Source organism: Phyllostomus hastatus, unplaced genomic scaffold (genome assembly GCF_019186645.2).
Source record: "Phyllostomus hastatus isolate PE091 unplaced genomic scaffold, TTU_PhHast_1.1 phas_contig_34, whole genome shotgun sequence".
Taxonomy (NCBI): domain Eukaryota; kingdom Metazoa; phylum Chordata; class Mammalia; order Chiroptera; family Phyllostomidae; genus Phyllostomus; species Phyllostomus hastatus.
In genome coordinates, this window is record NW_025333857.1 from 32080308 (window position 1) to 32093837 (window position 13530).

The following is a 13530-nucleotide window of genomic DNA, read 5'->3' on the forward strand; positions in this document are numbered from 1 at the left end:
CATTTGGGGTGTACATTATTATTAGCAATATGCTATCATTGTATTTGAATAGACAGCCTGTTTAAAACCAAAGCAATTTACTAAAAGCTCATCCTTTAGCAATTAGTAACTTCTGATACTTTATTCAATGTAATTGCATATTCTCAGCATGTTTATAATTTCAAGTAAATGTGAGTAAACACTTATTTGACTAGTTACCATGTTCACTAGGTTTTAACACAACCAGTAGCTGTTACTGAGCTTAGTAAAATAGTGTTAAATACTTACACATACAATTCATCAGAGAAAGGTGAAAAGCACAACCTATCAATCTACTCTTCAGTGAATAAACCTGCTGGTATCTAAGAGCCATTTAAATAAAGTTATGATTAACAAGAGAATAACTAAGTTTATGCTGTATTATAGTTCAAAAGATCACCGGTATATAAGTCCAGATAAATTTGGTGATGAGATAGTACAATCATTGACAATTAGATTGTTAGACCTTAGGAAACTCACTTTTTTTCTTAGGTTTGTTTCCTCACCCGTAAAATGAAAGGATTAGGAAGAGTGTGACTTTTATCAGGCTTTCCGTACCTGTTCTTGAAAAGCTGTTCAAGCTTTTGTCATTATGAACATCTAAATGCACTTATCAAGCTTTTTTAAAGCTAGCAACAGAAATCACAAAGAGAAAAAATGATTATATTTCTTTTTTAAAAAAAGATTTCTTTTTAGAGAGAGAGGTAGGAAGAAACATCAATGTCAGAGAGAAACAGCGATTGGTTGCCTCTTGCATACACCCAGACTGAGGACCAAACCCAGGCATGTAACCTGACCCAGAATAGAACCGGCAACCTCTGGCTTTGTGGGACAACATTCAACCAACCTGTCTGAGCCACACCTGTCAGAGCTATGATATATCTTCTTAGGTGAGATATAGAACTGATAAATTTGAGTGTTTTAAGTCTGAAAAAGTATAAAGATAACAAAATCAATTTATTGTTCTTACTCCACTTCTTATAGTTGTAAGATATGGCAGGAGTTCTATATATTGCTGATAATTTTTCCAGAACTAGTGTTAACATGCAAATTACACCATGTTGGTATGCCCAAGGGCCAAATATAAAAGTAAGTTTACCTGGGTCTACTCTAGCCAAGGTTAAAAAATGGTATGAGTTATTACATGAGTAGGGTTGAGAGATTTTCCTACCACATTAAAAATGTAAAGATATTAACCAATCATTTCTTTTTAAAAAAAATACTTTATTTATTTTTAGAGAGGGGAAAAGGAGGGAGAGTGGGAGAGAAACATCAATGTGCGGTTGCCTTTCATGAGCCCCCAAATGGGGACCTGGTCTGCAACCCAGGCATGTGCCCTGACCGGGAATCGAACCAGTGACCTTCCAGTTTTTGGTAAGATGCCCAACACACTGAGCCACCCCAGTCAGGGTGGAATATACAGTCTTAAAGGACGCTGTTCAACTTATTGAAATCTGGAATTTCTTTTGTAGCATTGTGACATGTCATTCAGCTTCTCTGTTCTGCTCCAGTAGTATGGTACTCATTAATTCTTCAGAGGCAATTCCTTTACCTTGATGGACAAAAAACCATAAAGTTAGCTTTTATATTGAGCTCTAATATACCAATTTACAATTTTCACTTTGTTTTACTGAGGGTCAAAAAGAATAAATTGTATATCACTCTAAAAAAACTTGAAGGTTAATTATTATTCCTTAGTCACATAACCCTATTCAGTTTCTGTGTTTGTTTATAAGACTCTTTCTAACTTCGTAAAACAGTCCAGGATTTATTCTAGTTTGTGAACATCCTCTCACTGAATCTTGAAATGAAATCAATATTGTAGATATTGCAGCACTTTATAAAATTATTTACCAATGACAAATTTTTCAGCACCCTAAGACTGTATCAGTTCCTGAATAGTTGGCTGCCATTTTTTTCTTATTAAAGCTAAAATCTGCAATGTCCTGACAAATGTACTTTCATGTTTTTTATCAATGGCTTTTCTCCTGTTTCTAGGACAGTGATCAGGGCCCATGATACCACATAATTGTGCCTCTAACTTGCTTGCCAGCCTCATGCCATCCTTTCCATTTGAACTCTGGCCAACCTTAATTTCATATGCCATTCTCCTTCCAGGCTTCCACAAGCTGTACCTCTCAGCCAGGAATGTTTAGGTTTAGTCATTTCTTCGTCATCTTTCACAGCTCAGTTCGAAAACTCCTTCAAGGGACTCTTCCTTCGCCTCCTTCACAACCTCCCCTCCCAGGAATACACCTTTTAACTATTATAACACCCTACTGATCTCTTTTAGTTCTTATCCAAAAAGTAATACCTGTGCAATGAGGTATGTCTCCTCAGTTATACTGTGAAGTCTGTGAAGGACATGGTCGATGTCTATTTTTACCTGGCATAGGATTTTGCAGAATTTAAACATGCAATAAATATTTGTTGAATGAGTAAGAAATCAGCATGATCAAAATTTTGACTTTCCCAGGTAATCAAAAACAAACAAAAAATAAAACCATCCCAGCTAAACTCTGGGTGTATGTTGCACAAAAGAGGAATTGTATTGGACCCAAGACAATCTTGGACCCAAGAAATCTTGAGAAGGAAAAACCTCTCCAAAGGAGTGACAAAATTTAGAAAACTGAAGAACTATATTCTATTAAGATGAACGGAAACCCCTTTTCCACTTTTTCTACACAGAGGAGAGCATGGAAGAAGGCAAACAAGCACAGCTGAGTGGTATATTCATTGTTTTACTGTTAATTTGACACATCTGAACCAAAGCATTCACAATACTTGATATACTTTGAAGAGAATCATATACTAGAGTCTTAGACATAACCACAGAACAAGCAGAACAATTAAAACTACATAAGGCCTTAAAAGATATCCACAGTGTGTATTATTTCAATATTCATTCATTTACAAATTAGACTACATACCGTTAATTTAATTTTCTATTTTTCTTTCATTTTTTAAAATTCAGGCATGATTCATTCAAGGAAAGGCAACTTAGTTTTTGTGTGTGAACTTTATTTTTCCTATGCTGGTTAATATAAAAGTTATGAATTAAATGTTTTCTTATCTCCTGCATCAGGAGTGAATCTGTGAAATCTTCAGATAGTAAATGAAAACAATAGGTTCTATTCTTAAAAAGAGCCAAAGTGAAAAGGGACCGAAGCCAGTCTGTGGTCTTCAAGGTCAATGGACTTTCAGGTCATCTATTTATAATGAAGAGTACTGCAATTTTACGAGACCAGTCAAAATTTAAAACAACAATGCATACAAAAATCATTCTTGAAGCTCTAAATGCCTTTTAAATAACTAAAATAAAAAATTTAAGTAGTTGCCTCACAGTACCAAACTTACAAATCAAAACTAGTTAAAATTCAGTGCTATAATGGCTTCTCATTTACAAGATAACTAGTTGGTAAATTAACAGATGGCATAAAAATTAAGACTTACATCAGTTTTCTTTTAAAAGGAGAAAATGAATGATAACCAAGGAATACAGAAAATTCAATATATTTTACAATAAAATAACTGTTTATACCTCTATCCCTGTACAACAGGGTTTAGGTCACCTCTAGTGAACTTGTGTTTTCTTAGTATTCTACTGAGTACTTGGAATTGTTTCAGATATACAGCTTTTTATTGAAAGAATATTACATTTGTATACCAGGATAAGATTTAGTACATTGAGATGTTTTAAAAATATTTATAAATTTGTTTCTCATATGCAAAAGCATTTGGCAATACTTTTACAGCATTTGATTTTATAGAATTAAAATTTCATACAGTACTCATTTTGATGTTTAAAAAAAAATTCACAGAAAAAATATAAATTACACAGCCTGACTGCATGATACTGTTATTTCCAGTTATAGTTCTGGTAATTAAAACCTTCATTAAGTCTGTTAACAAATCATTACCTGTACATTTATGAAGGCAACTTACATGATTTGTAAACAAAACCTTCAGGTTTTACACTGTTTACCAAGGAGTGCAGTTCAGCAAAAGAAAACCCGGTATGCAAATTTACATAATATTTTACAAATTTACCAGTTCCTGTGACACGAACTGTTTCAACCTTTCAAGGTATTGTCCATAAAGTTCCACATCATTGTGACCTGCCCCTTCAACCCACAGGGGCTCCACAGGTCTTTGGCAACGCTCGAATAATGCGAGGCCATGTGAAAAGTCAATGACTTCATCTTCAGTCCCATGAATTATTAACACTGGAGAAGTTATCTTAGAGATTTTGTCAATGCTGCAGGGAAAAACGAAGGAAGAAAAATCAATGAATTAACTATGAAAAAACCATAAAACAAATTTTCTTATGCTATATCAGACAGAGAATTCAGAATCTAACCAGAAAGGATGGATGCCTCTTGGATTTCAAACATTATTCAAGTCACTTTCACATACTGGCTACCTTAAGATTATCTGGGAAAGTTAATTTCATGCACTTCTGTTCTGAGGAAATCACTCAATGGTTACTATGCTAACTTCATACCTCTTTGCACTCATATGGCAGCAAGTTTTGTTTTTGGGGTATTAACTCACAAAAACAGAGCAAATGTAACAACACATAACAAAATTCTGGAGCTGAAAAACAGCAGAAAACATAATTTTTAAGAGGATATAGAAGGTAAAGAACCAACCCCATTTATTGCATGGAATACCTGAGAAGGTTAGGAAATGACAGAGGCGATGAAGGTGAGTGACTGAAATCTCTAGAATTTGTTCAAAGAATTAGTTTAGGTCCCTCACCCCCAGTGTCTTTCCCCTATTTTCTGCAGCAGAGTAACTGCTCTCCACCTAAAACCGGAAGGTTTGTGGGCTAGGGAATTGCCAGTCAGTTTGGGGCAGAGGCACCAGAGGACACGTGAGCATATACATACTGGCTGCTGCGAACCCTTTTCCCCTAGTGGGCTTCCAGAATGCTGGCACCCAGAGCTTCATCCACCAAGGGGGGGGTTTAGAGTCTTCTCTGCAGTCTGTGTCCGCTTTAAAAGTAAAGGTATATGAATACTGACATGGGGCTGGGAATCCCCAACTAACTGGCTTGAATAGATTGCTCTATGGTGAATCTCTCAGGCAACAAGTCTTAGTCACCTGCTTCAGGTCAGCACTTCAGTCCCTGTCTTACTCTGTATGAACAGGCAACCAAGAACCACCAGACATCAATGGAGAACACTTTAACATAAGAGATCAAAACAATCAGAACTAAAAAGGCAACTCAAAGGAAACATAAAACACAGAGAAGAAATCTTACAATTAACAACTCTTTTTAAAAAGTCCTTAGAGACAGAGAGAGAAAAGGCACTTTTGCCATAAATGAGTATATAATTATGAAAAGTAGGAACATCAATGAAATTGTACAAGGTTGCATTAGGTAAGGAAAGAATGGTTAGGTATATTATTTGCAATAGCATTACCCTAAACACATCCTTATCATCTCTATTATTCAGCTAGACAAAAGCAATATAATGCACATTCCTTCCAACCTACTATTATCTAAACCAAAATAAAACTAAAAATCAAAATCTCCCTCCCACAGCCTGCTCTGGTGATAACATCATACATTCCCATAAACTTTGCAAAAGTGACTCCTTATCAGCTAAGGATGAAAAAAATGTTCTTGTAATGACTGTTGCTGTTCTTATAAAGAACCAAGTGATGATTTGGCCTTTGGCCCATCTATCACTTACCAAAAAATCCCTTTGTATTGTTGTCAATTATGCAAAGAAAATAAAACAAATTTGCTAGCCTCCTCTCACTTCTTGAGCTGGTGGGAACTACCTTGAGAAGTAGCCCTTCTTTCCAATTTGTCTAACGCTTTAATGTTTGCAGACTTTTTGGTGACAATACTTATCCTAGTTCACTTCAGACTCAATTTTTTTTTCAAGTTCACTTCTTTTGTCAATCAGATACCATTAGACATCATTAACTCATTTTTATGCACACATCTTATTTTTCCTCTACTTCTTTCCTCCAGTATTGTATCTCACTGAATGGGACCACCATCCATTAGCAGTTTAAGTCAGAAACCTGGGAATTACATTCAAGTTCCTTTGTTTGGCATCCTCTATCCAGCCTGAAATTTAGTTCTATCAATTTTATTTCTCGAATTCATTATCTTGTCTTTAATACTAGTACCACTGTCTGGGTAAAGGCCCTCTGCACTTTGTATCAGATGACTGTTGCTCAAACATTTCAGCTTCCAGACTGATGTCCTGCTGCCACTTGCTTCACAGGTTAATTTTTCACAATAATATATGTATCTATATACCTATATTATATACATATACATGCAAATACCTATATATTTTACATATATCTATAATATATGTAAAATAGAAGCCCATGGCTAAGTGAGTTGTTTCATGTATGCCTTAAGTGATGGAATAAAATTCCCTCAAATGTTTCTTTAAATTCAATATTTTGAATATTGATACTTACTTTGGGAATGCATCAAAACAGTAGGTCTTCTTGGTGTCAGGAAAAGCAACTCGCATTCCCGACGTCAAAGGAGAATGAAGAATAACAGCAGCACTCTCGTATCGAGCAGCAAGATCCACAGACGGTACTGTCCCTATACTTTGGCCATATATAATCACATTTTCAGGGCGAATGCCATATCTACAAAGTTCAGAAGTTAAAGGGGGGGGGAGGAAAAAAAAAAAAAAAGAGTTGGACTGGTATGAAATGCTCAATCATCCCTAAGGACTTCATCTAATAACCAAATGACTTGGATTTTAAATATAAATTTGTTGGCACTGTCTAAGTTTTTAGTTATCACTATCATATTTAATGCTACAGTAAAGGTCTTTTTCTTAGCTTCTTATTTTAGTATCATCTTTTGGAAAAATTGCTGAAGTCTTTTAAAACCTCAACTTTTTTCTTTTTTTGGTTTCTGCTAGGCTTTGAGAAAAATTTACATAAGAATCCCTGTCCAACACAAGTGAATCTGTATAAATTTCACATACCTTTCTTTCTTTCTTTCTTTCTTTTCTTTCTTTCTCTCTCTCTCTTTGTTTCTTTCTTTCCTTTCTTATTTTATTTATTTATTTTTAGAGAGGGGAGGGAGAAAGAGAGAGAGAGAGACATCAATGTGCGGTTGCTGCGGGTCATGGCCTGCAACCCAGGCATGTACCCTGACTGGGAATCGAACCTGTGACACTTTGGTCCTCAGCCTGCGCTCAATCCACTGAGCTACACCAGCCAGGCACATACCTCTTTCCATTAAAGGAGCAGAAAAATGGCTTATGACGAGTTTATGAAAATAGTAAAACAAAGCTTATTTAAATTGCATCATTCGCCTTGGCTGGCAAATGATGCACCCCAGTCAGGGCACATGCCTGGGTTGCAGGCCATGGCCCCCAGCAACCAAACATTGATATCTATCTATCTATCTATCTATCTATCTGTCTCTCTCTCTCTCTCTCTCTCTCCCTTTCTCCCTCCCTCCCTTCTCTCTCTAAAAATAAATAAAATCTTTTAAAAATTCTTAAAAAAAGTATTAAAAAATAAATTGCACCATTCTCTTCTGTATCATATAGATTGTGTTGAATAGGCTCAAAAACAGGAAACCAGGTAATGCTCTCATTTTTAAAGCTGATTTGTTCTTGCACTACTATCCTTTTATCAAAGGCAAATAAATTTACTTTAGATAACATCAAGGTGTAATATCAATGTACTTTAAACCAAAAGCACAAATGTCCGAGTTGGTAGTTTTGGCATGAATAAAAAGAAAGGATAAAATTTCAATCTTAAAAATGGATATATGTAATTAAATGTACACTGACTAAATTTGGAAACATATCAATCACTATTTTAATGATTGGTGTTTAATGGATAGTTGTTTATCTTCCACTCAATTTAAGAAAAGTTCTTTATTTGTTCAAATATCAAAAGTGGGTCATTTTATTTTTTAAAGTTGGTCATAGTGATGAGATGTGACATATGGTTACAATATGGAATAAATGTATGTATTATTTGAGACAAGAGCAGATTACTGTACTTCTTAAAATCTCCCTTTACTTACCATAGAAATGGTGATTGAAAAGATAAACAGATGAATGACAATTCTAATGACACCTAATTCAGCTAAAATCTCAAGAGGATTGCTTTAATCTTAAAAACGTTTAAGATTTAAGTATATAAACTCACTGACTCGGTAATACTGGGTAATACTATGTTCCAGGCACTGCTACTTGTCTACAGTGTAATTGTCCAAATGTAAACTACTTCAAGTTTAAATGAGATGCTACAGGAACTAATGAATGTGGGGTTAGGGGTTAAAAGTGCAGCCAGATATGCCTTTTCTGCTTTAGATGCCTGATGGGCGTCACTTCTGGCTACTAAGAGCCATTTGAATGACAGCTTCTCATCTTTTGAAAAGATGACAGAGCTTTCCAAATTACCTGAGCACCCACTAGGAAAGAGGAAGACCAACCCTGTGCGCTCCCTATGGCCCTTTCTGGGGCACAGGCCTTTTTGGACTATCCAGACAACATACCTTCCCATAGTTCCTTCTAATCAGTCCTACTCAAGCACTTGGATATGTCTCAGAGTATAGGTTCCATCTACTCCAGACTGACTCTAACTGTAAGTAAACGCAGAAAAATTTTCTTTACAACAGATCTAGCTGTGTGTACTTTATGGGAATGAAAAAATTAGGAAAATGAACATCTGTAGCATCAGCATAACTCTGAAGGCTGCACAGTTATTGTTGGCTGGGTAGCAGCCTTGTTGGTGGTAACTATGGGTTTTAGGCTAAAGCTGGTAATGGACAAGGCTCCAGAGTAGCAGAGGCAGCTGCCAATTTCACATCAGAGTATTCAAAGCAATAACAGAATTTCAGAATACTACAAGTTAGAAAGGACTTTAAAGACCATCTAATCTGGTTCAGCTGCTTACTGAACAGATGTTCAAAGTTGGAGTAAGTTAGTAACAGACCTATAATTAGAACACAGGTATCCTGACTCTCAATCCAGTGTTTTGTTTTTAAAGATAGATTGATTGATTGATTGATTTTTAGAGAGAGGAACGGATGGGAGAGAAACATCAACGTGTGGTTGTCTCTTGCATGTCCCCAACTAGGGACCTGGCCTGCAACCCAGACATGTGCCCTGAATGGGAATTGAACTAGCTACCCTTTGGTTTGAAGGTTGGCACTCAGTCCACTGAGCCACACCAGCCAGGACTCAGTTTAGTGTTTTATCTATTACAACACAAAGATAATGATTTTAAAGTTTATGGGTGAAGGATGCATAGTAAATTTTAGTCCTTTAATTAACTAAGTTCATTATTTACTTTTCCCTCCTTGGTTTCATAAAAAGCACTAACAATAAAATAAAGGCTATCTGTTTTAACTTAGCTAGTCCACTGAATCTATATTCTAAGAGTTAATTATGACATGTAAATTTTATCCCAATAAATGTTATTAAAAATGTATCATCATACCCCTGACAGTTATTATACTATAATATATTCAACTGGCTAACTCTGAAAATGGGCATTCATTTTTGTTTCTTAACTTACACTAAAATATCTATTGTATACTAAATGATAAGAAAATACACTTAAGTCCATGAAACTGCATTTTTTCCAAGCAAATTTATAAATATACTGGTGACTAGAAAAAATTAATGCAATTTCTAGTTCCCCCCAAAATATAGTTATAATCAAGATATAACTGACCAAGAGAATTTACTCAATTTATCATAACATTGCTTTTCACGGAAACTCTCCAAATTTAAAGTAAAATCTCAGTTTTACAGAATACTTTAAAAATCCAGCCTCTTACACTGTTAATGATAGATCAAGTCAATGAGTAATTAGCTTAATCACCATTCTCTCATTCTTGTGAAATGCCACAGCTTTGAATAAACATTTTTACCACAATCTAGTAAGTTAAATTACAATCTAATTTTAACTGTTCATATAGTGGTAAATATAATCTCTACTTATTTTCAGATATGTGTTATTAAAAAAAGCATTTATTCTATTCTAATACAAGACAATTTTAGTTAATCATCCTAAGTGAAGAAAATAACTGCCAATAACCATTTACCTTGTCCTAAGAGCAAGCCAAGCAGCTTCTATGTCTGCATAGAGGTTCTTCTCCGTTGGTTTCCCAGAACTTGCGCCATATCCAGAATAATCGTATGAGAATATATTACAGTTAATCCTTGATCCTAGTCCTATGTAAAAGCTGCTCATCTGACCAAGATCAACAGCATTTCCATGTGAGAAGAGTAATGTGTATTTGGCATTGGGTGAGCAACGTACAAACATGCAGGCAATTCTGTTGCCTTTACTGGTTCTAGTCATGAAACACTCAATAGCATCTTTTTCTCTGGAAGAGTACTGCCAGTCAGCTCGTTCTGATAGGTGTAAAGTCCAGCGGCTTCCACTTTCATCACACATTAGCGTGTAAGTTGGATCAGGTGGCAAAAATGCTAATTTTGAAGCAATTTTCCCTGGACAAGGTGGACAGCAGAAGAGGCAACACAGCTCACTAAATGAAAGATTATTCATCTTCTGAAAAAGAAAAGGAAATAGCAAATGTTTTAATCACTGAATGTGGATTCTGCATTCTCACACAACAGGAGGTTAAATGAAGACATCAGCTACTATTGTTTTGAGTATCTTCAACCAAAACACACTTTGGGGATTTCTGTAGAAATACTGTAAATCCTGGGATGAAGCAAATATTGCTAATCAGGAGAGAGACTCAAATACTATATATTTCAAAGAGTAGTGATTATATCTTAAAATATTTACCCAAAATATGAAAAATAACACAAGAGTAGTGGTAATGTTTGTTATTTCTCTACAAATAACACAGGAGGTATGAAATAGTATAGTTCACAACTTCTGTGAAACTCAGTGAAACTGCTCAGAATCTCATGGAAAAGCTAGGAATTTAACATGCTAACAGTAAATATATAATAGTACTTATGAAGCACTTACTATTTGTCAGGAATGTGCTAAGTGTTTGTTATACATATTTATAAGTTTAACCCTCAAAACAATCCTGTGTGTCGGTCCCTCACAGGTAAGGCAGTGGTGGAATCAGGACTTGTCACCCAGCTCAGTCACTGTCCCATATCACTGAGCTACATTATCAAGGGCTCAGAACACTATTTATACCAGAACTTTATCATTTTAACCATTGTGCCAGATGCCCAAATAACCTGTAAGAATAAAAGGTAGAATCTGGTAAAGGTAAAATTGCCCCAATTGTTAGATGAGAAGGAACATAAAGGTTTGTAGACAGAGGTGGGTGGAATCCCAACTGGACTGCTTACTAGTTGTGTGTCCTTGGGCAAATTATTTATCTTCTGACTCTCACTGCCATCATAAGTGAGGCCAACACCCACAGTGAACAGAGTGAAGAACAAGTATGATGATACAGTTTAGGCATATAACAGAGAAGTTGGCTCACTTAGGAATGGTCCATTTCCTGCTATGTCTTTCTCATTAATATTTAAAAAATATCCACCTCCTATTAAGTCAGGAACAAAAATAAATACTTGTTTGCCCTACCAGAATTTCCTTCTATCTTATCCATTCTCAAATCCCTATCTTCTTTAAGCAGTAATAGACCTTTGCTTAGTTCAAGGAAAAAGAAGCATTCAAAACAAGTATCTTCCAGAGGCTTGGTTAGCACCTAATTCACCAAAAAATATCTAAATACAGCGATATGAAAAATGTACAGAAGTATACAAAAAATGAGAAGAAACCACCTCAGGACTGACTAAAAGGGTGAAAATATTTAGAGGGAAAAGAATTCCCTCTTCAGTGAGTACTGAAGCAAAAATCCTGTCTGTACTGCTCAATACAAATTTATTTATTCCCCACTCTGAACTAATTAGGTAGAAAGAAGCAGAAACAGTACAGATAGAAACAATGGTTGGAGTGACATTAAAGGCTTTAAAAGATAAGTAAGGGAAGGGCAGGAAAGTATCTCTTGGATACTGGGAAGCAATTTTACTTACTATTTTACCTTTATTCCTTTTTAGCCTTCAGAGCAAATAAAGCCTGAATATGAAGCTAATGTCTTAGTCTGACTGCAACAAGAGCCAGAACAAAAATGACAACTAGTGCTAAACTCCCTGCAGTGTTGTTATGCTGAAGAGGATTCCGAGGGCATGCCCAGGGCTTGTCAGGCAAAGAGGAAAATAAGTCTAGGAGATTCTATGAGATATATGAGCTATGACAAGTTAATATATTTTTTGTAAGCTAGCAATGGATCCAAACAAAAAAAGGGAAAAGAACATCCCTAATAATCCAAAATCAAAACTCCGGACAATAACAACATGAAGAGGATTAGAAGAAAGGGTAAAGAGAGAAGAAAAACATGAATATAAATATGACTCAGATATAACCACCAGAAAAATAGTTTGTAGGACACACCTTAAGTATAATTATTCATTACAGGTATCTAGCTTTGAATATTTATCAGCATGTTAAATTTAAGAGGAAACAGAAGCATAAAGAAATAAGAAAAAATAAAATAAGGGGTAGAGGGCAACAACAGAGAACAAAAAGAACAGAAAAATGTAACAGACCCAAAAGCTTATTATTAGAAAAAGCTTCCACTACCACTACCGACACCTAGCATTCACCAAGTACTTACTGTCAGGCATTATTTTAGACAGTGTTCATATATTAACTCATTTAATCCTTTCAACAACCCCCTGACGTAAGGACTATCATCTGAGGAAATAGGAGCAGAGTAATTATGTAACCTGCCAAAACTGACACAGTGGTAAGTTTTGAAACTGTTAAGTTGTACAATGAAGGAAGCCTGAACCCATATTCACAGTTTTGTGGAAAGAGTACTCAGACAAGGCTGATCAAGAGAAAGCAAAAGACAAAATACTAAATGAAAAAGACAGACCTACAGAAAGTTAAAAAGCGACAATGAATTAAATAACTTTGATGAAATGCATGAACTTCAAGTAATAAAAAAAATTAAATGGAAAAAAAAGGACAAAGAATCTGAATGGACATTTCTCCAAAGACATAAAAATGTCCAATAAGAACACGAAAAAATGCTCAGCATGATTAGTCATCAGGAAAATGCAAATCAAAACCACAATGATACCAGTTCTTACCTACTAGCATGGTATAATCAAAAAGATCTTATCAAGCAAGCATTGATGAGGATCTGGGGAAACGGGAACCTTCATACACTGTTGGTGGGAAGTAAAATGGGGCAACTAATTTGAATAACAGTTTGGTAGTTCCTTGAAACTGAACCCAGAGTTGGTGGGTTGGTTGCCATTTAATTCCTCTGGTCAGGGCACATGCCTGGGTTGATAATATTTCTCTCCAAAAATATATTTTTTAACTCCTGTCCCCACCAAATTGTGCATTTTAAGGAAGTAGATTGTACAGCATGTGAATTATATCTTAATAAAACTGTTAAGGGGGGGAAAAAGGTTTTTGGTAAGCTAAGGTAACTTTACAAAGAAAGAGCAACCATATCCGTTTATTTGTTGGGTT

General features: G+C 35.4%; 1 protein-coding gene across 2 annotated transcripts in view; it reads right to left on the reverse strand.

Moving 5' to 3' along the window:
* Window positions 1–1313: 1313 nt before the first annotated feature.
* ABHD17B (abhydrolase domain containing 17B, depalmitoylase) overlaps window positions 1314–13530 on the reverse strand; it is a 41840-nt gene continuing 29623 nt past the window's right edge. For both annotated transcript variants that reach the window (XM_045840889.1, XM_045840890.1), the window contains 4 exons: window positions 10088–10557; window positions 6472–6651; window positions 4069–4276; window positions 1314–1570 (listed from right to left, as the gene is read on the reverse strand). In XM_045840889.1, coding sequence (XP_045696845.1) covers window positions 1544–1570; window positions 4069–4276; window positions 6472–6651; window positions 10088–10554 — 882 coding nt within the window. In that variant the 5' untranslated portion in view covers window positions 10555–10557 and the 3' untranslated portion in view covers window positions 1314–1543. The remainder of the gene's footprint in view (window positions 1571–4068; window positions 4277–6471; window positions 6652–10087; window positions 10558–13530) is intronic.